This window comes from Plectropomus leopardus, chromosome 2, assembly GCF_026936395.1.
Source record: "Plectropomus leopardus strain MGB_pleo_1.0 chromosome 2, ASM2693639v1, whole genome shotgun sequence".
NCBI lineage: Eukaryota > Metazoa > Chordata > Actinopteri > Perciformes > Serranidae > Plectropomus > Plectropomus leopardus.
Genome location: NC_142177.1, coordinates 26915748 through 26936188, shown reverse-complemented (window position 1 = coordinate 26936188; position 20441 = coordinate 26915748). Strand labels below are relative to the sequence as shown.

The following is a 20441-nucleotide window of genomic DNA, read 5'->3' as shown; positions in this document are numbered from 1 at the left end:
CACCTGCAAACCCTCTTACCTGGTTCACTTTTAGGTGAGCTGCTAGGCGACAGCATGGGTGGTGACTATAGAGACTAAAAACAGGCCGCTCATTTTGAATGTCTGTTTGGGGCATGAAAGATCAAGTGCCAGATGATCTAACAAAAGAGTGTGGTCTGAGATTAGCCTCTGTGCAAAAAGCATTATTGCACCACTGTGGCACTAAAAGGCGTTGTTGTGCTTTGTGGAAGAAAATAATGCCTGCATGCTTATTCCATGCCACAAAACTTAAAACAAGACAATGTTTCAATTGGGGCAGCCCCTCGAATTATCATTTGGAGACCCTCAGTTGACTGAGATTGCTTCAAGTCAAGCAGTGGTTTTTTTCTGTGCAGTGTATTTCTGGGGAGGCTTTGGTCCCCAGATTTTGCTTCAGAGTGAGAGTTCTTGATTGTCACTCTACTCTTTGCAGCTGCCATATGCAGACAGCGGCGCAGCGGGGAATTTACAGCTCACAGCAAATTAATGTAACACAGTCTCTGGCTTTTGTTAATATCTAGTGTTGGCAAAAAATGTTGCACATTTGCAATCCGTTGTAAGCGCAGTTAGCTTATTTACTGTATGACGTGAATGCTGCAGTACAAATCTGAGGAACTTGTACTTTAATTGAGTATTTTATTTTAATGCCACTTTCCACTTCTATTCCAATATACTTTAGAGGGAAATATTATACTTTTTACTCCACTATTGTTATTATTAGATAACTGTAAGTTAAATTAAGATTTTTGCATACAAACCATATTACAGTGTACATGTACAGCTAAATAGTTAGTCCATTAATTACAAAATTATTTTGCAACTATTTTTATAGTTGTGCAAGTCATTTTTCATTTCTCATATAAGGATCAATGCTTTTCCTGTTAATTATTTTCATTATTTTGATTTATTACATTTATTTAAACTTTTTTGCATGCATACTTTTACTTTTGATACCTCAATACATTTCCCTCAAAACACATTCAGCCTACTTTGTTTAAGTGTATTTAACAGGACGTCAATTTCACTATTGCAGCAGTTCATGGTCTTCTTACAGCCTGTTATTGGTGTTATCGCTCCAGTCTTTGCACACAGTACAAAACCTGTCCTTATATAGTGTTTAGGCATGACTTATGATCAAGGGGGATTCATCATTGAACACAGCTGGGTAAGAGCAGATTTGGGTTGTTAAGAGCCTTTGGTTCTTACCAGTAAATTAATAGAAAATATAAGAGAAATGTAAAATAATGTTTCTGCACAAGGCCCATTGTCTCATAGGGCATGACTGTTTTCCTTCATGTATGCTGTTTTTTGATGGCCGTGTGCCTAACGTGACACATGCACAATTATTCTCGCTTAACTTCTTTTTGCATTCTTACTTTTGATTTGACTTGCAGAACTTTTTTTCTACTTTAAATCAAATTCCAAAAAAAAGCATATTGGATCATTACATCTGTGAAAATCCTTTTAAGTCACTGTGGTTCCAAACTGTTTCTGTTTTTGTGACAAATTCAGAGCTGAGTTGAATGGACACAGTTCTCAGCATGGAGGTGTGCTGGCAGCTAACAGTGCGTAACAACGGCAACAGCACTGACAGAGCTAATGGTGTCAATCGGGGGAAGCCAAACCAAAACCGAAACCAAAGCTTTCATGGCCATCCGGATATTAATGGTAACTGCCCTGTGAGCACAGGGCAAAGGGGCAGCAATGAGCTAGTCAGTGTGATACACACATGCACTAACATGCACATGCGACCGGACCAGCTAACCACAACAAATCACAGAGAAGCTCAGATTACAGCGCAGACACAGAGGTCCACTGTTTAGGGGGCCATTACTCCAGTATATCTTTACAAGGCAAATAGTGGTCTGCTGCTTTATTAATGCTCTGAATGTTGCAAAGCTTTGTGTTTCCTTACTGAACATTATTTTTCCAATGCAACACGAGTGTTTTTTCTTAAATATGCCGTTGGATTTTACTTGGGTTCAGTTCAGGCATCAAGTATGAGGGACTTAACTTCAGTTGCAGCGCCTCGACTCCGTCAAACATATTTTTAGCCTCAGTTAATTAGATAGAAGTCCTTGGTTGGCACTACTGATGGATTAACAAGTGGAACAAACTTGTTTTAATGATAAGAATTATTACAGTAATTATGATTACTGCCTCATTAATTGCTATGCAGCTTCCTCTGATTAGTCTGCAGTTGTCTGAGTGCAGGAGAGAGCATGTCTGCTGTGCCAAAGAAATCTGCATGATTTATATATACATAAAACATCTGACAAGCAAACAAAATTATCAGACATCAAGTCTCCCTATCCGCACACTGGTGGATGTAACTCTAAGGTCCAGAAATTGAAATTAAGTACCATTACAGTACTGTACAACAGGGTTATATGGAGGTAAAATTATAATCATTAAATACTTCACACTTTAACAGTCAAAGTAGCTTCTTCTGTACATGAGGTTAGCTTTTTATATATTTTATTCTCAAACAGTCAACAACATTGTATTCCATGTTTGAGGCTATTCACACCAAATCCCAGTTCTTATCTAGGCTTATCTACAATCTGAAACAATGTACAATTTTTCAGAAACTTTTTTTTCCCCATAAAACTGTTTTGGGGCAATGCCTTGTCGTATGTTGTGAATTAAAAGGGGGGCTAATATTAAAATTATTTCAGGCCATTGTGGCAGTGCCATGGGATAATGAGAATCGAAACCACTAAAAAACTGTGAAGAATAATATTTAGCTTGTAGTAAAATACTTTTAACAGTGAATCAAAAGTTGCTTATAAGATTTAAGATTCAATACCTGCCATATCAACATGGTAAATATAACACAGAGTTCACTTTAAGTTTCTGTGTCTGGGTTTTAGTGTCATCTAGTGGTGAGGTTGCAGATCGCAACCAAGTTGATCTGTGTGCTAAGTGTGTAAAGTATCTAAGGTGGCAAACACATAACAAACAAATAAAGCAGGAATGTCTTATTTAGAACCAGTGTCTGGTTTGTCATTCCAACAACAACAACAACAACAACAACAACAACAACAACAACAACAACAACAACAACATAGCTTCTTAGTTTCAGGTGATAATAAAATAAAATGAAAACATAGTCATGAATATTAAATTCCTTTTCTGTTATCACATTTCCCTAAATCCTACACACTATACCTTTAAAGGAATACTTGACCCAGAAAAATTACTGTTTGAAAATCATTAGTCTCGAACACATGCATATTTGCAAAAACAAACAAACAAACAAACCCTGTCTAGCTTTCAGAGAGCATTAATAAGTTGCCATTTTTCAATAAAAATGCACGTGTTTTGAGAAGCACAGAGTATAGGACTGGATGAATGACAATTGCATTATACTGAGAATTGTTTGAGAGTTTGTAAACAGATGTCCTGATAGAGTTTTGCTGTTGTTGAACTTGGTCCACAATCAGTCAAAAAATCAGTATATTCATAGTTATCTATGGCGGTGTACGAGAAAACAAGGTTTTCTTCGCATGTTCAAGGTGAAGTATTCCTTTAAAAATAAACACAGCATAAAACAAAAAAACACTTATTCACAAAGCACATAATAAATTAAGCAAAGTAAAAGTAGACTAGTTATACCTATAAAAGGACCATAAAAGCAAATAAATAAATAATGATGAGGTAGTTTTCTTGGAATATTCCTTGATAAGCTTGTAAATGTACTTTTGGTAACATAAAAAGGGATTTTTTTTTTTAAAAAAAAGTCGTTCTATTTTGGCTTTTTTGGGTATTTTGGTATTTTGCCCCACTTTCCAAAAATTTGCTGATAGATAATATGCTAATTAACCCCATTTTTTTTCTTTTCTTGTCATTTGCTATGAGGGATGGATGGCGTTGTAAATATTTAACTTAAACTGAAGTAGTGCTGGTTAAATTTTACTCAGGCCTGAGCACTTGTACAGAAAACAAAGTACATGAAGTGGAAGCAAAATAATTGGTCACAAGTGTGTTTTCTGAATCAGCCACTAGGTGGAGACAAAACCCATCAATGGCTCAGATGGCGAGACTATCAGTGAACTGCATGTTGCTGTTTAATATTGGAGTGTTAAAGTGCTGATGTTGACAGCACACATTCTACTACAGGACAGATATAGTCACTGCTGAGATTTATTAAATAATGACACATTTTCATGTCGCTCTCATTCGCTCTATAGATCATAAAAAGTTGTATTAAAGTCCTTCTGTCTCTGTGTCTCTCTACATACAAACAGCAGACGTCATGAAAAAGATTGCGTGTATGCCATCTAGTGACAGGACTTGAGGGATGTCGACAACAATTGACTTTCTCAACCATTACCCTCTTGGGCGTTTAGGGTTTTCCAACATGATTTAAACTGATGGACACAAATACAGCAACCTTACATGGTGACTTAAAAAACCCAGAAACAACAACAACAAAACAAATTTCTGGCATGGTTGACATTTTGCATTTTACATGACTGTTGTTTTAGATTGCATAAACCTGTACAGATGTCTGTAATTGTGTCCAACAGATGTATTTAAATGCTATAAATTATTGTATGTGTAACTAAGATTGTGTGTTATTGATAAATATCATTAACTGCTATGGCAAGTGCATATTGCAGATATTAGACAAAGTTATCAGAAGCCAAGTTGGCATGGCCTATTGTATTATGTTTAAAAAAAAAAAAAAAGAAAGAAGGAAAGAAAAAAAACCCCTTTTTTCTTTATTTTCATGAGTTCAGTGCCGGATTTAGAGTTACATACTGGCAGAAACAGAATGTAATAATGTAATACCATATTTCTACAGTAGCCCAGAAGGGCCAATCATAACAATAGGTCTAGGTACAGTCATGTTTGTGTGTTGGCTACTATAGTTAGAAGCCCATCTGTAACTAGCAGCATCAGGAAAACAGTGATTTGTAACATTAAACTGGTTTATTCAGTTTTCATACTGGTTAAAATCACCTGGTCCATTTGTTTTAAAAAAGGAGACGTTTCAGCTGATTGTAATCTGCAATCCTCAGGGATAGATAAATGTGACACACTACACACATACAGTATGTGGCCTGATGCTGGAGGACACTGCTCATTGATGTTGATTACTTCTCTGTAATTGTGATGCAAATAATATAATAATAATAAGAGGAAGAAGAAGAAGAATGATACATTTTATTTATAGAGCACTTTTCAGGAAACTCAGAGACACTTTACAAAAGTCAAGAAAGATCAAAATAATAAAATATATTAGAATACATAATAAAATACAAACATTACCATTTTTTGATATTAATTAGACATTAAAAGCAGTTTCAAACAGGTGGGGTTTTTATGAGTGTTTTGAACTGGGAGAGGCTAATGATAAAGTAATTTTGTGTGTTTGTTTTTTTTTTAATTAATGTAAAGTATGATTCTTCTTGTACCCAGTGAGGTAGTAGCCTCTTCCTGTATGTGAAGACAACAGTGAAACTAATTAAAGTAAAATAAAATAATATAGCATAATGTAGTCCTCAAATGATGACAACCCTTACACAAAAATTGGCTGTTGTGCGGTGTGAAATAACCGAAGTCTGAATTGGCATATTAATTTTTATTTAAGAGCATGAGAAGCTACATAGACTTGAATTTAAAATAAATAAAGTCATAAATATCATAACAAGAAATTACTAGTATATTGAATCATGTGCAATATAAAGTCGGACACTTATACTGATTGTAATTTTCTTAATTGCTGGCACGTAAAATCATTGTAATTAAAACAAAATGCAGCAGTCTTTAGGCTTCATCTCGGACTGATGTTCCAGACCTCTGGACGCTTTGTTGTAGCCTGGAAAGACACAAGAATAATCACATAATAATATCAACTTTTTTTATTTTATTTTATCTTAATTTATTTTGATTGATTTTTTTTTCACATTATATCATAGGAATTAGTTCTGGTTAGATTATTAGAATTAATAATCAAACAAAACTTCTTTAATGCCAAACAAAAATGGGAATATGAGAGAAAATAAAACTATGAATAAAAAAATGAAATTTATAAAGTCAAACGTACAACTTGCATACAAATTATTTGGGGAAAATGTGCAGACTCTTTTTGGTAATATGCCCTTTTGTTGGAAACTCTCTGTGCCTCTCTCGGACTGAAAACTCATGAATGTATTATAAGGAAGTGAAAACTACGTCACGTGATGGTAGCGTACTAACCTCTCGCGTGGGCAGGTTTTTCAAAGGTGCGTCGCGTGCGTCTGTAAGCTCAGTACCCGGATGTTGTTAACGGCCGGACCAGACACCGTTCACCGGCAACACCGGCGGCATTTGTCCCAAATAAGTGTAAGTATCGATCTTATGTGTTGACTTTGCTGTGCTAGACGTTTTGTTGCGTTTTTGTGTGAAGCAAAGCTAACTGTTAAGCTTTGTTATGGTTAAGTTAGTTTGTGCGTTAGCTAAATGCTAGTAACGCTAGCCTAAATTTTAGTATTGTTTGCGTGCGTGTGAGTTTAGGTGTCGGCGTTAATGACACATGGTAACCTCCGAGGTTTAAAAATGCAGGAGGCGGTGACAAAAAGCTGCCATCAAGTCAGACAGTTTTCTGACTTTTATTTTCCAGCAGCCTTCAGTCTGCATAGGAAGTCACATCCACATCCTGTTAGATTTGATTTCCACTCATTATAAACCTTAATTATAAGTTTGTTCACAGTCTCCCTTTATCTTACTGACACTGTAAACTTTTAAATTATTATGCAGCCGATCTTTGATTTCTGTTCATGATTCAACCTTCATTTGCATGAATTCACATGTAAATCAGCATCATATCAGATTGCTGCTGGATATAAATTAGTTGAGCACACCTGGCACCCTCAAACTGCATAAATAAATGAAAAACATCACCACAGCCTTCAGGTCAGCCTGTAGTCAGGGCTTCACATCTGTGCAGATCGTCTTTTAAAAATCCTCACATCCCACTCAGACTACTGACCACAAGTCTTGGTGTTATTTAAAAGTTCTTAAAATAATTAAAACAGTCTAGTGTTAATTATCAATAGACTCTGTATATACCTTTTTGGGATAAATGGCCATTTTGTCGAAATTGGTGTGTTTCCATTAGGCATATTTTACATTTGCAATTTCAATCTGCGCAGTTAATAGAAACCTGCCTATTGATATCCTACCCAAGTTGCTGAGTAGTGATGTTTGCGTGACATGAAGCAGAAATGGCAGAAAACATGGAAACAGTGTCAACAATTGACGGAAAAAAAATACATTTAATTATTTTGTTCCTAGTAGCTATGATTTAGTAGTTTTCCCATTTTAGTATATGCATCTATTAGCTGTAGCAAGCAAGCAAAATTTTAACTATGACGCATGCCAGGTGAGTACACTGACAGTTATAAAAATGTTATGTTAGCCAGCTAATGTTAACAACATTGATGAGGGAGTTTAAAAGAAATCATCTAAATTTCTATCCCTTATGAAACACCTTGCATTCCCAAGTATTTGTAGGTGCCAAATCCATGATTTGTACTGGTGCAAAACTAGGACCAAGCCATTGTCTCAGACCCTGTTCCAAGCACACGGGGATCCTGACATGTACCATGATGCAGACCTGCCACTGAAGCAGAAAGGAGTTCTGTGCTCCTTGCTTTTGGTAAAACATCAGCCACGAAAAAACAACCTTTTTACCTCCAGCGACCAAGTTTGTTGCTTTTTTCTGACAGAAAATTAAATGAGGTCTGTGGCTAACACAAGCGTGAAAGACTTTAAGATTTTGTTCTACAACCTGAAATACAGTATGTCAGTTAATACCCCACTCACAAACTTTGAAATTTTTCTATGTCTTAAAAAAGGCTGTTTGGCTGCTGCTACACCATGGAGTCGCATCGTTACAAGCCTGCGCCCAGCGTCCGGACCTGTCAGAGGCTTTTGCTGGTGAACGGTGCAAACTTTCAACACGTCCTGAAACTGCATTTCAAATGGCGGACCTCTGCAGCATGTTTACCCATCCTGCAGTGCCCTGTCGCTGAGAGATGGTAACAATAAGAGAGCGGGTGAGACTATTTTTACACTATTTAAGTGCATTGGCTGCAGCCATTCACCGCACATTGACTACAAATGTCAATATGACAAAAAAAACCACCCCAGTAAAGTGGAAGAAACTAAAAAATAACAAAAATCTATTTATTTGTGAAAAATTTGTGCTGCAAAGAGTATGGCTATATAATATTGTTAGAATATGACAGTGCCTTAAATGCATAGTGCCACCCTCTGTGGTTAGGGCCAAGTGTTCGGGTAATGGGAACGCATATCAACGGAGGAAAAGACAATACCAGCATGTTTTTCTATCTGGTTAGATATGTAAATGCATGTGATGTTTGTGACTCTTTGCCATGTGAATCAGTGGAGGCATGGCATCTTCACTGTCATCATCTTCTCTCTGTAGGACAATGACACCATGGGACCTGAGCAGAATCCCAACAGACCTACGATGCAGTCCCAGGTAGGTCTATGATAACAGATTATGATTCAGCTAATACACAATGTCACAAATGCTTTAAGTTTAAAGGTCGAACAATGAATGGAGACAATTCCACTGTTTTCCAGATATTTTAGAGACGGACTTAAAGACAGTTTGCCTAAGTGTGTAGAACTTGAACATGTCCAAAACATGGACAGCAGAGTTGCTGGAGTCTGCATCAATCACATGTGGGATCTGTGTCGTCTTTAACCTTAAATAGTTTGACTTCAGACCAGTGCAGGCGCTATATACAATTTTGAATTAATGATAAATTGAAGAGGAGAAAATTCCTCATATTATTCTTTTTTCCACGTTTCTCTGAAATTTGTTCATCCAAGTCTGTTTCCAATTAATTTTAAGGAGGTCAACTTGTGCGTGTTCAGTAGTTTGTTAATTATTCTCATAGCCTGTTTTGGGTATAATTTTTAGTTAAAAAGTCCAACATGTACGCGGGACGGCATGATGGGAAGCAGACCCAGTTTGAGGCAACAGAGTTACAGAGCTTCAAGTGCTTGTGAAAGTGATTCAGTGATATTGCATTTCTGCACTAACTGTTTGAAAGAGGCAAAATTACTCTGAATATAAAGATATATGGTGGGTGTGAAGGTGGTGCAGCTGAAGTAAATATCATGGACACTATTTTTATATTCATCTTTAAAGGACTATGAGTGGACATTTACAAGTGTTACTGGTTAAATCTGATAAATTTACGTTTCATGTCTTATTAAAACTGCTATTTTGACTTAAATTAGTCTATTACTTATTTTACAATGATCTATTTTTTTTCTATTTTGTGGTATTAGTCAATCCTTACCCGTTTTATTTCACCCTCATTTTTCTTTCCTCTGTCTAGTGTTTGGGAATTGTGCCATTGGGTTTTCTAATCGGTGGTTTAGAGCTGTTAAAAAATTGGAAATTCAATAAATGTAAAGTAAAACAAAAATACCTGCAAGCGGGTGTCAACATTTTGTAGATGTGGCCTAAAACCCTCTGATGTGTAATTGCCTGGAATTCCCAAGTTGTGATCTCCTGGGGAAAAGAAAATGAAAATATTGATACTGCAAATGTCAGAGTCCCCACTAATACTAATACTAATACATTTTTATTTACTTTAACAAAACAAAAAACAAAAAAAAAAACTTAAACAAAAACAGACCAGGACTCACCTGTGTCAGAAAAGTCAAAGAAATCTTCCTCAAAAGCAGACAGTCTTCTGTTATAGGAGTTGCTTCTTTTCCTAAAATAGGGACCGTTTTATAATGTTTGTAATTTAGTATTTACCAGCAACAGGAACAAACATTTGTTGACCATTTGCATATGATGTTATAGAAAGATGTGTTTGGGTAATCATAACCCACCAAACTCCTGTATATCTCTTTTTGACAATGACAGCAATGACAATGATAATCAAGAGCAGGAGGGCTGCTGCCAACGATCCAAATAGTGCACCATAGAAACCTGGACCCCGACTGAAGAGTTCACACTGTGGGCCAGAAAACTGCTCAAGACTAGAGCTGTAGCACCTAGATTGAAGGTCCATAAGATAGAGATACGTTAATAAAATTAACATTACGAGCAAAAATAAAAGACACATTAAGCTCTTTACAATAGGGAAAAAACTGATGTTTTTGCTTACCGACAAACTGGCCCTTTCTCAATGTTATTGAGACATTCTCCATGCTGATGGCAGTAATTAGGGTTTGTTTTGCAAGGTCCAACACACTGCCATTGACCGTTAATAATTTCAGCAGTGTAGTTAGCAAACTGAGAGCAGTTTACAAATGGCTCCAGATCTGTGATATCTAGTTGAATAATAGATATGTATCATTTTGGGAAAGAAACACATAACACATATTGAAATGGTGACATACTTATATCAAATGAAGGCACACTGACTGTGTAAAATAGCAGTAAGTCAAATATGTTTAGAGTTGATACTTACTTAAAATCTCAGGCTTTGCGAAGGTGAGTTCATTTAGCACAACTGTTGCATTATTAAAGGCCTGAGATATCTTAATGAGGTTACTTGTATTACTTAGGATATCTGTCAACACCCCATCAAGCCTAGTGTTGACAAATTGGATTTGAGTTTCATTGTTTGGATAAATATACTCTGCCTGGCTCTCTGCAACAACACTTCCCGGTCTGCAGAAGGAAAATAGAGATATATTGACTAAAGAAAATAGCTTGCAGTTGATTAAAGAGCAATTTAAATAGTTGTATGAGTAAAGTTTATTTTAAACCTACGATAACTTGATGATTCGAATTTTTTCAAAGGTTTGTGGATCTGCATCTCTGCATAGGCCCTCAAGCTACAACACATGACAGATGTTATAGTACAAGTACAACAAATACATTTTGGGCGTAAGTTCTAAAAGTAATGCATTACAAAACATGAGTAAATACAAATAAATACTGTATATTATTAATAATTAATTCATACAGAAATAAACAAAATATTTACCTCCTGTTTCAATTTCTTGATGAATTCTAATGATTCAGGTGAATTCAGATTGTTAAAGGCCACCTGAAAAGTGATGTTTATTTTCAGAGTAATATTTGCTTTGTGAGTTGGTATTGCCCCAGTATCTGCAAAAAAGGATGACAATGCAAAAATATCATAGACAATGCAACAACATTTCATGTTCAACACTAAAGTAAGAAATATCAGTGCCAAGATCAGACACTGGTGTCATAATAACGCTATTATCCTTTATTATCTCTGCATTCAATTTTCTTCAGTTTCTAAGTTATTTTGATTAACAGTTTGGGTATGGAAAACTCACCAACATGAACAGGGGTGTTATTCTTTCCAAAAGCGCACCTATCTCCAAGGAGGAACTCATGACATTGGCAGTGACATTGTCCAAGTGTCTTGTTGAATGTGCAGGTACCCCCAATGCAATCACAGTCCTCACACTGGGGAGTTGTAAATGATGTTGTCAGACTGGCAGTAGTATTTGAAAAGGGAGGAGTGGTAGATCTTGAGTGAATGATTGTTGTAACTTTTTTTGTGCTGATGATTTCCGCTATAGATGTTTCCTGGCCAGTCGATGGTAGCTGACTTGTGCCGGTATTTGTTGCTGTTGTTGTAGTTTTGTGTTTAGTGGAAGTTTCAGTAAAGTGAGCGGTTGTTGGAGGAATCGTAGATGGTGAACCTAGTGACGCCTCTGAATTTGGGGTAGAATTGATTGTTGTTGAGGAATGGTCAGTGTCAGTAGTTCTTGTTTCTCCATTTGTTGTGAGTGTCGAGGGGGTAGCTGTTAATTCAGGTGATGATAATGTTGTCATTGTCGTAGCAGGTGTGGATTGTTGCTCTGTTGATGAGGACATCAGTGTTGTAGATGTTTCCTGGCTAGCCGATGGTAGCTGAGTTGTGCCGGTATTTGTTGTTGATGTTTTATTTCCTTGTTCAGTAGAAGTTTCTGTGAAGTGTGTAGTTATTGGAGGCAACGTAGATGGTGAACCTGGTGACAACTGTGAATTTGGGGTAGAATTGATTGTTGTTGAGGAATGATCAGTGCTGGTAGTTCTTGTTTCTCCTTTTGTAGAGAGTGATGAGAAGTTTAATTGAGTTGTTGCTGTAGGTTTTATTGCCATAGTAGATATTGTTTGTTGCTCTGTTGATGAGGGCATAACTGTTGTAGATGTTTCCTGGCTCGTCAATGGGGGCTGAGTTGTGCCTGTACTTGTTGTTGATGTTTTATTTCCTTGTTCAGTAGAAGTTTCAGTAAAGTGAGTAGTTGTTGGAGGCAATGTAGATGGTGAACCTGGTGACAACTGTGAATTTGGGGTAGAATTGATTGTTGTTGAGGAATGATCAGTGCTGGTAGTTCTTGTTTCTCCATTTGTTGTGAGTGTTGAGGGGGTGGCTGTTAATTCAGTTGATGATAATGTTGTCATTGTCGTAGCAGGTGTGGATAGGTGCTCTGTTGATGAGGACATCATTGTTGTAGATGTTTCCTGGCCAGCCGATGGTAGCTGAGTTGTACCGGTATTTGTTGTTGATGTTTTATTTCCTTGTTCAGTAGAAGTTTCAGTAAAGTGAGTAGTTGTTGGAGGCAATGTAGATGGTGAACCTGGTGACAACTGTGAATTTGAGGTAGAATTGATTGTTGTAGGGGAATGATCAGTGTTAGTAGTTCTTGTTTCTCCATTTGTTGTGAGTGTTGAGGGGGTGGCTGTTAATTCAGTTGATGATAATGTTGTCATTGTCGTAGCAGGTGTGGATTGGTGCTCTGTTGATGAGGACATCATTGTTGTAGATGTTTCCTGGCCAGCCGATGGTAGCTGAGTTGTACCGGTATTTGTTGTTGATGTTTTATTTCCTTGTTCAGTAGAAGTTTCTGTGAAGTGTGTAGTTATTGGAGGCAACGTAGATGGTGAACCTGGTGACAACTGTGAATTTGGGGTAGAATTGATTGTTGTTGAGGAATGGTCAGTGCTGGTAGTTCTTGTTTCTCCATTTGTTGTGAGTGTTGAGGGGGTGGCTGTTAATTCAGTTGATGATAATGTTGTCATTGTCGTAGCAGGTGTGGATTGGTGCTCTGTTGATGAGGACATCAGTGTTGTAGATGTTTCCTGGCTAGCCGATGGTAGCTGAGTTGTGCCGGTATTTGTTGTTGATGTTTTATTTCCTTGTTCAGTAGAAGTTTCAGTAAAGTGAGTAGTTGTTGGAGACAATGTAGATGGTGAACCTGGTGACAACTGTGAATTTGGGGTAGAATTGATTGTTGTTGAGGAATGGTCAGTGCTGGTAGTTCTTGTTTCTCCTTTTGTAGAGAGTGATGAGAAGTTTAATTGAGTTGTTGCTGTAGGTTTTATTGCCATAGTAGATATTGTTTGTTGCTCTGTTGATGAGGGCATAACTGTTGTAGATGTTTCCTGGCTCGTCAATGGGGGCTGAGTTGTGCCTGTACTTGTTGTTGATGTTTTATTGCTCTGTTCAGTAGAAGTTTCTGTGAAGTGAGTAGTTGTTGGAGGCAATGTAGATGGTGAACCTGGTGACAACTGTGAATTTGGGGTAGAATTGATTGTTGTTGAGGAATGATCAGTGCTGGTAGTTCTTGTTTCTCCATTTGTTGTGAGTGTTGAGGGGGTGGCTGTTAATTCAGTTGATGATAATGTTGTCATTGTCGTAGCAGGTGTGGATTGGTGCTCTGTTGATGAGGACATCATTGTTGTAGATGTTTCCTGGCCAGCCGATGGTAGCTGAGTTGAACCGGTATTTGTTGTTGATGTTTTATTTCCTTGTTCAGTAGAAGTTTCAGTAAAGTGAGTAGTTGTTGGAGGCAATGTAGATGGTGAACCTGGTGACAACTGTGAATTTGGGGTAGAATTGATTGTTGTTGAGGAATGATCAGTGCTGGTAGTTCTTGTTTCTCCATTTGTTGTGAGTGTTGAGGGGGTGGCTGTTAATTCAGTTGATGATAATGTTGTCATTGTCGTAGCAGGTGTGGATAGGTGCTCTGTTGATGAGGACATCATTGTTGTAGATGTTTCCTGGCCAGCCGATGGTAGCTGAGTTGTACCGGTATTTGTTGTTGATGTTTTATTTCCTTGTTCAGTAGAAGTTTCAGTAAAGTGAGTAGTTGTTGGAGGCAATGTAGATGGTGAACCTGGTGACAACTGTGAATTTGGGGTAGAATTGATTGTTGTTGAGGAATGATCAGTGCTGGTAGTTCTTGTTTCTCCATTTGTTGTGAGTGTTGAGGGGGTGGCTGTTAATTCAGTTGATGATAATGTTGTCATTGTCGTAGCAGGTGTGGATTGGTGCTCTGTTGATGAGGACATCATTGTTGTAGATGTTTCCTGGCCAGCCGATGGTAGCTGAGTTGTACCGGTATTTGTTGTTGATGTTTTATTTCCTTGTTCAGTAGAAGTTTCAGTAAAGTGAGTAGTTGTTGGAGGCAATGTAGATGGTGAACCTGGTGACAACTGTGAATTTGGGGTAGAATTGATTGTTGTTGAGGAATGGTCAGTGCTGGTAGTTCTTGTTTCTCCTTTTGTAGAGAGTGATGAGAAGTTTAATTGAGTTGTTGCTGTAGGTTTTATTGCCATAGTAGATATTGTTTGTTGCTCTGTTGATGAGGGCATAACTGTTGTAGATGTTTCCTGGCTCGTCAATGGGGGCTGAGTTGTGCCTGTACTTGCTGGTGATGTTTTATTCCTCTGTTCAGTCGAAGTTTCTGTGAAGTGTGTAGTTATTGGAGGCAACGTAGTTGGTGAACCCGGTGACAACTGTGAATTTGGGGTAGAATTGATTGTTGTTGGGGAATTATCAGTGTTAGTAGTTCTTGTTTCTCCATTTGTTGTGAGTGTTGAGGGGTGGCTGTTAATTCAGGTGATGATAATGTTGTCATTGTCGTAGCAGGTGTGGATTGTTGCTCTGTTGATGAGGACATCAGTGTTGTAGATGTTTCCTGGCCAGCCGATGGTAGCTGAGTTGTGCCAGTATTTGTTGTTGATGTTTTATTTCCTTGTTCAGTAGAAGTTTCAGTAAAGTGAGTAGTTGTTGGAGGCAATGTAGATGGTGAACCTGGTGACAACTGTGAATTTGGGGTAGAATTGATTGTTGTTGAGGAATGGTCAGTGCTGGTAGTTCTTGTTTCTCCTTTTGTAGAGAGTGATGAGAAGTTTAATTGAGTTGTTGCTGTAGGTTTTATTGCCATAGTAGATATTGTTTGTTGCTCTGTTGATGAGGGCATAACTGTTGTAGATGTTTCCTGGCTCGTCAATGGGGGCTGAGTTGTGCCTGTACTTGTTGGTGATGTTTTATTGCTCTGTTCAGTAGAAGTTTCTGTGAAGTGAGTAGTTGTTGGAGGCAATGTAGATGGTGAACCTGGTGACAACTGTGAATTTGGGGTAGAATTGATTGTTGTTGAGGAATGATCAGTGCTGGTAGTTCTTGTTTCTCCATTTGTTGTGAGTGTTGAGGGGGTGGCTGTTAATTCAGTTGATGATAATGTTGTCATTGTCGTAGCAGGTGTGGATTGGTGCTCTGTTGATGAGGACATCATTGTTGTAGATGTTTCCTGGCCAGCCGATGGTAGCTGAGTTGTACCGGTATTTGTTGTTGATGTTTTATTTCCTTGTTCAGTAGAAGTTTCAGTAAAGTGAGTAGTTGTTGGAGGCAATGTAGATGGTGAACCTGGTGACAACTGTGAATTTGGGGTAGAATTGATTGTTGTTGAGGAATGGTCAGTGCTGGTAGTTCTTGTTTCTCCTTTTGTAGAGAGTGATGAGAAGTTTAATTGAGTTGTTGCTGTAGGTTTTATTGCCATAGTAGATATTGTTTGTTGCTCTGTTGCTGAGGGCATAACTGTTGTAGATGTTTCCTGGCTCGTCAATGGGGGCTGAGTTGTGCCTGTACTTGCTGGTGATGTTTTATTCCTCTGTTCAGTCGAAGTTTCTGTGAAGTGTGTAGTTATTGGAGGCAACGTAGTTGGTGAACCCGGTGACAACTCTGAATTTGGGGTAGAATTGATTGTTGTTGGGGAATTATCAGTGTTAGTAGTTCTTGTTTCTCCATTTGTTGTGAGTGTTGAGGGGGTGGCTGTTAATTCAGGTGATGATAATGTTGTCATTGTCGTAGCAGGTGTGGATTGTTGCTCTGTTGATGAGGACATCAGTGTTGTAGATGTTTCCTGGCCAGCCGATGGTAGCTGAGTTGTGCCAGTATTTGTTGTTGATGTTTTATTTCCTTGTTCAGTAGTCGTTTCAGTAAAGTGAGTAGTTGTTGGAGGCAATGTAGATGGTGAACCTGGTGACAACTGTGAATTTGGGGTAGAATTGATTGTTGTTGAGGAATGGTCAGTGCTGGTAGTTCTTGTTTCTCCTTTTGTAGAGAGTGATGAGAAGTTTAATTCAGTTGTTGCTGTAGGTTTTATTGCCATAGTAGATATTGTTTGTTGCTCTGTTGATGAGGGCATAACTGTTGTAGATGTTTCCTGGCTCGTAAATGGGGGCTGAGTTGTGCCTGTACTTGCTGGTGATGTTTTATTCCTCTGTTCAGTAGAAGTTTCTGTGAAGTGTGTAGTTATTGTAGGCAATGTAGATGGTGAACTTGGAGAGACCTCGGAATTTGGGGTAGAATTATTTGTTGTTGAGGAATGATCAGTGTCAGTAGTTCTTGTTTCTCCATTTGTTGTGAGTGTTGAGGGGGTGGCTGTTAATTCAGGTGATGATAATGTTGTCATTGTCGTAGCAGGTGTGGATTGTTGCTCTGTTGATGAGGACATCAGTGTTGTAGATGTTTCCTGGCCAGCCGATGGTAGCTGAGTTGTGCCGGTATTTGTTGTTGATGTTTTATTTCCTTGTTCAGTAGTCGTTTCAGTAAAGTGAGTAGTTGTTGGAGGCAATGTAGATGGTGAACCTGGTGACAACTGTGAATTTGGGGTAGAATTGATTGTTGTTGAGGAATGGTCAGTGCTGGTAGTTCTTGTTTCTCCTTTTGTAGAGAGTGATGAGAAGTTTAATTGAGTTGTTGCTGTAGGTTTTATTGCCATAGTAGATATTGTTTGTTGCTCTGTTGATGAGGGCATAACTGTTGTAGATGTTTCCTGGCTCGTCAATGGGGGCTGAGTTGTGCCTGTACTTGTTGGTGATGTTTTATTGCTCTGTTCAGTAGAAGTTTCTGTGAAGTGAGTAGTTGTTGGAGGCAATGTAGATGGTGAACCTGGTGACAACTGTGAATTTGGGGTAGAATTGATTGTTGTTGAGGAATGATCAGTGCTGGTAGTTCTTGTTTCTCCTTTTGTAGAGAGTGATGAGAAGTTTAATTCAGTTGTTGCTGTAGGTTTTATTGCCATAGTAGATATTGTTTGTTGCTCTGTTGATGAGGGCATAACTGTTGTAGATGTTTCCTGGCTCGTAAATGGGGGCTGAGTTGTGCCTGTACTTGCTGGTGATGTTTTATTCCTCTGTTCAGTAGAAGTTTCTGTGAAGTGTGTAGTTATTGTAGGCAATGTAGATGGTGAACTTGGAGAGACCTCGGAATTTGGGGTAGAATTATTTGTTGTTGAGGAATGATCAGTGTCAGTAGTTCTTGTTTCTCCATTTGTTGTGAGTGTTGAGGGGGTGGCTGTTAATTCAGGTGATGATAATGTTGTCATTGTCGTAGCAGGTGTGGATTGTTGCTCTGTTGATGAGGACATCAGTGTTGTAGATGTTTCCTGGCCAGCCGATGGTAGCTGAGTTGTGCCGGTATTTGTTGTTGATGTTTTATTTCCTTGTTCAGTAGTCGTTTCAGTAAAGTGAGTAGTTGTTGGAGGCAATGTAGATGGTGAACCTGGTGACAACTGTGAATTTGGGGTAGAATTGATTGTTGTTGAGGAATGGTCAGTGCTGGTAGTTCTTGTTTCTCCTTTTGTAGAGAGTGATGAGAAGTTTAATTGAGTTGTTGCTGTAGGTTTTATTGCCATAGTAGATATTGTTTGTTGCTCTGTTGATGAGGGCATAACTGTTGTAGATGTTTCCTGTCTCGTCAGTGGGGGCTGAGTTGTGCCTGTACTTGTTGGTGATGTTTTATTGCTCTGTTCAGTAGAAGTTTCTGTGAAGTGAGTAGTTGTTGGAGGCAATGTAGATGGTGAACCTGGTGACAACTGTGAATTTGGGGTAGAATTGATTGTTGTTGAGGAATGATCAGTGCTGGTAGTTCTTGTTTCTCCATTTGTTGTGAGTGTTGAGGGGGTGGCTGTTAATTCAGTTGATGATAATGTTGTCATTGTCGTAGCAGGTGTGGATTGGTGCTCTGTTGATGAGGACATCATTGTTGTAGATGTTTCCTGGCCAGCCGATGGTAGCTGAGTTGTACCGGTATTTGTTGTTGATGTTTTATTTCCTTGTTCAGTAGAAGTTTCAGTAAAGTGAGTAGTTGTTGGAGGCAATGTAGATGGTGAACCTGGTGACAACTGTGAATTTGGGGTAGAATTGATTGTTGTTGAGGAATGGTCAGTGCTAGTAGTTCTTGTTTCTCCTTTTGTAGAGAGTGATGAGAAGTTTAATTGAGTTGTTGCTGTAGGTTTTATTGCCATAGTAGATACTGTTTGTTGCTCTGTTGATGAGGGCATAACTGTTGTAGATGTTTCCTGGCTCGTCAATGGGGGCTGAGTTGTGCCTGTACTTGTTGTTGATGTTTTATTGCTCTGTTCAGTAGAAGTTTCTGTGAAGTGAGTAGTTGTTGGAGGCAATGTAGATGGTGAACCTGGTGACAACTGTGAATTTGGGGTAGAATTGATTGTTGTTGAGGAATGATCAGTGCTGGTAGTTCTTGTTTCTCCTTTTGTAGAGAGTGATGAGAAGTTTAATTCAGTTGTTGCTGTAGGTTTTATTGCCATAGTAGATATTGTTTGTTGCTCTGTTGGTGAGGGCATAACTGTTGTAGATGTTTCCTGGCTCGTCAATGGGGGCTGAGTTGTGCCTGTACTTGTTGGTGATGTTTTATTGCTCTGTTCAGTAGAAGTTTCTGTGAAGTGAGTAGTTGTTGGAGGCAGTGTAGATGGTGAACCTGGTGACAACTGTGAATTTGGGGTAGAATTGATTGTTGTTGAGGAATGATCAGTGCTGGTAGTTCTTGTTTCTCCATTTGTTGTGAGTGTTGAGGGGGTGGCTGTTAATTCAGTTGATGATAATGTTGTCATTGTCGTAGCAGGTGTGGATTGGTGCTCTGTTGATGAGGACATCATTGTTGTAGATGTTTCCTGGCCAGCCGATGGTAGCTGAGTTGTACCGGTATTTGTTGTTGATGTTTTATTTCCTTGTTCAGTAGAAGTTTCAGTAAAGTGAGTAGTTGTTGGAGGCAATGTAGATGGTGAACCTGGTGACAACTGTGAATTTGGGGTAGAATTGATTGTTGTTGAGGAATGGTCAGTGCTGGTAGTTCTTGTTTCTCCTTTTGTAGAGAGTGATGAGAAGTTTAATTCAGTTGTTGCTGTCGGTTTTATTGCCATAGTAGATATTGTTTGTTGCTCTGTTGATGAGGGCATAACTGTTGTAGATGTTTCCTGGCTCGTAAATGGGGGCTGAGTTGTGCCTGTACTTGCTGGTGATGTTTTATTCCTCTGTTCAGTAGAAGTTTCTGTGAAGTGTGTAGTTATTGTAGGCAACGTAGATGGTGAACTTGGAGAGACCTCGGAATTTGGGGTAGAATTAGTTGTTGTTGAGGAATGATCAGTGTTAGTAGTTCTTGTTTCTCCATTTGTTGTGAGTGTTGAGGGGGTGGCTGTTAATTCAGGTGATGATAATGTTGTCATTGTCGTAGCAGGTGTGGATTGTTGCTCTGTTGATGAGGACATCAGTGTTGTAGATGTTTCCTGGCCAGCCGATGGTAGCTGAGTTGTGCCGGTATTTGTTGTTGATGTTTTATTTCCTTGTTCAGTAGTCGTTTCAGTAAAATGAGTAGTTGTTGGAGGCAATGTAGATGGTGAACCTGGTGACAACTGTGAATTTGGGGTAGAATTGATTGTTGTTGAGGAATGGTCAGTGCTAGTAGTTCTTGTTTCTCCTTTTGTAGAGAGTGATGAGAAGTTTAATTGAGTTGTTGCTGTAGGTTTTATTGCCATAGTAGATATTGTTTGTTGCTCTGTTGATGAGGTCATAACTGTTGTAGATGTTTCCTGGCTCGTCAATGGGGGCTGAGTTGTGCCTGTACTTGCTGGTGATGTTTTATTTCTCTGTTCAGTAGAAGTTTCTGTGAAGTGTGTAGTTATTGTCGGCAATGTAGATGGTGAACTTGGAGAGACCTCCGAATTTGGGGTAGAATTATTTGTTGTTGAGGAATGATCAGTGTTAGTAGTTCTTGTTTCTCCATTTGTTGTGAGTGTTGAGGGGGTAGCTGTTAATTCAGGTGATGATAATGTTGTCATTGTCGTAGCAGGTGTGGATTGTTGCTCTGTTGATGAGGACATCA

At 38.5% G+C, this 20441-nt stretch overlaps 1 protein-coding gene and 1 long non-coding RNA gene across 2 annotated transcripts; one reads left to right on the top strand and one right to left on the bottom strand.

Annotated features, from left to right (window-relative positions):
- Positions 1-5302: 5302 nt before the first annotated feature.
- LOC148190223 (mucin-3A) lies at positions 5303-11899 on the bottom strand. Its single transcript, XM_088071827.1, has 9 exons — positions 11320-11899; positions 10998-11122; positions 10781-10845; positions 10476-10678; positions 10170-10335; positions 9892-10056; positions 9700-9770; positions 9480-9562; positions 5303-5845 (listed from the first exon to the last, which is right to left on the bottom strand). Exons 1-9 carry the CDS (start codon positions 11864-11866, stop codon positions 5801-5803), a joined length of 1470 nt encoding a protein of 489 aa, XP_087927953.1. The 5' UTR covers positions 11867-11899; the 3' UTR covers positions 5303-5800.
- Positions 6260-9474, top strand: LOC148190224 (uncharacterized). Its single transcript, XR_015775331.1, has 4 exons — positions 6260-6351; positions 7866-8066; positions 8459-8515; positions 8963-9474. It is a non-coding gene; the product is annotated as an uncharacterized LOC148190224 (long non-coding RNA).
- Positions 11900-20441: the final 8542 nt, after the last annotated feature.

Coding starts and splice junctions, on each gene's coding strand:
- LOC148190223 (XM_088071827.1), bottom strand. CDS start 11,866: ATGTCCTCATCAACAGAGCAACAATCCACACCTGCTACGACAATGACA. Junction 10,679..10,780: donor ATTCGAATCATCAAGTTATC/GTAGGTTTAAAA, acceptor TTCCTTCTGCAG/ACCGGGAAGTGTTGTTGCAG. Junction 10,336..10,475: donor CGCAAAGCCTGAGATTTTAA/GTAAGTATCAAC, acceptor TTATTCAACTAG/ATATCACAGATCTGGAGCCA.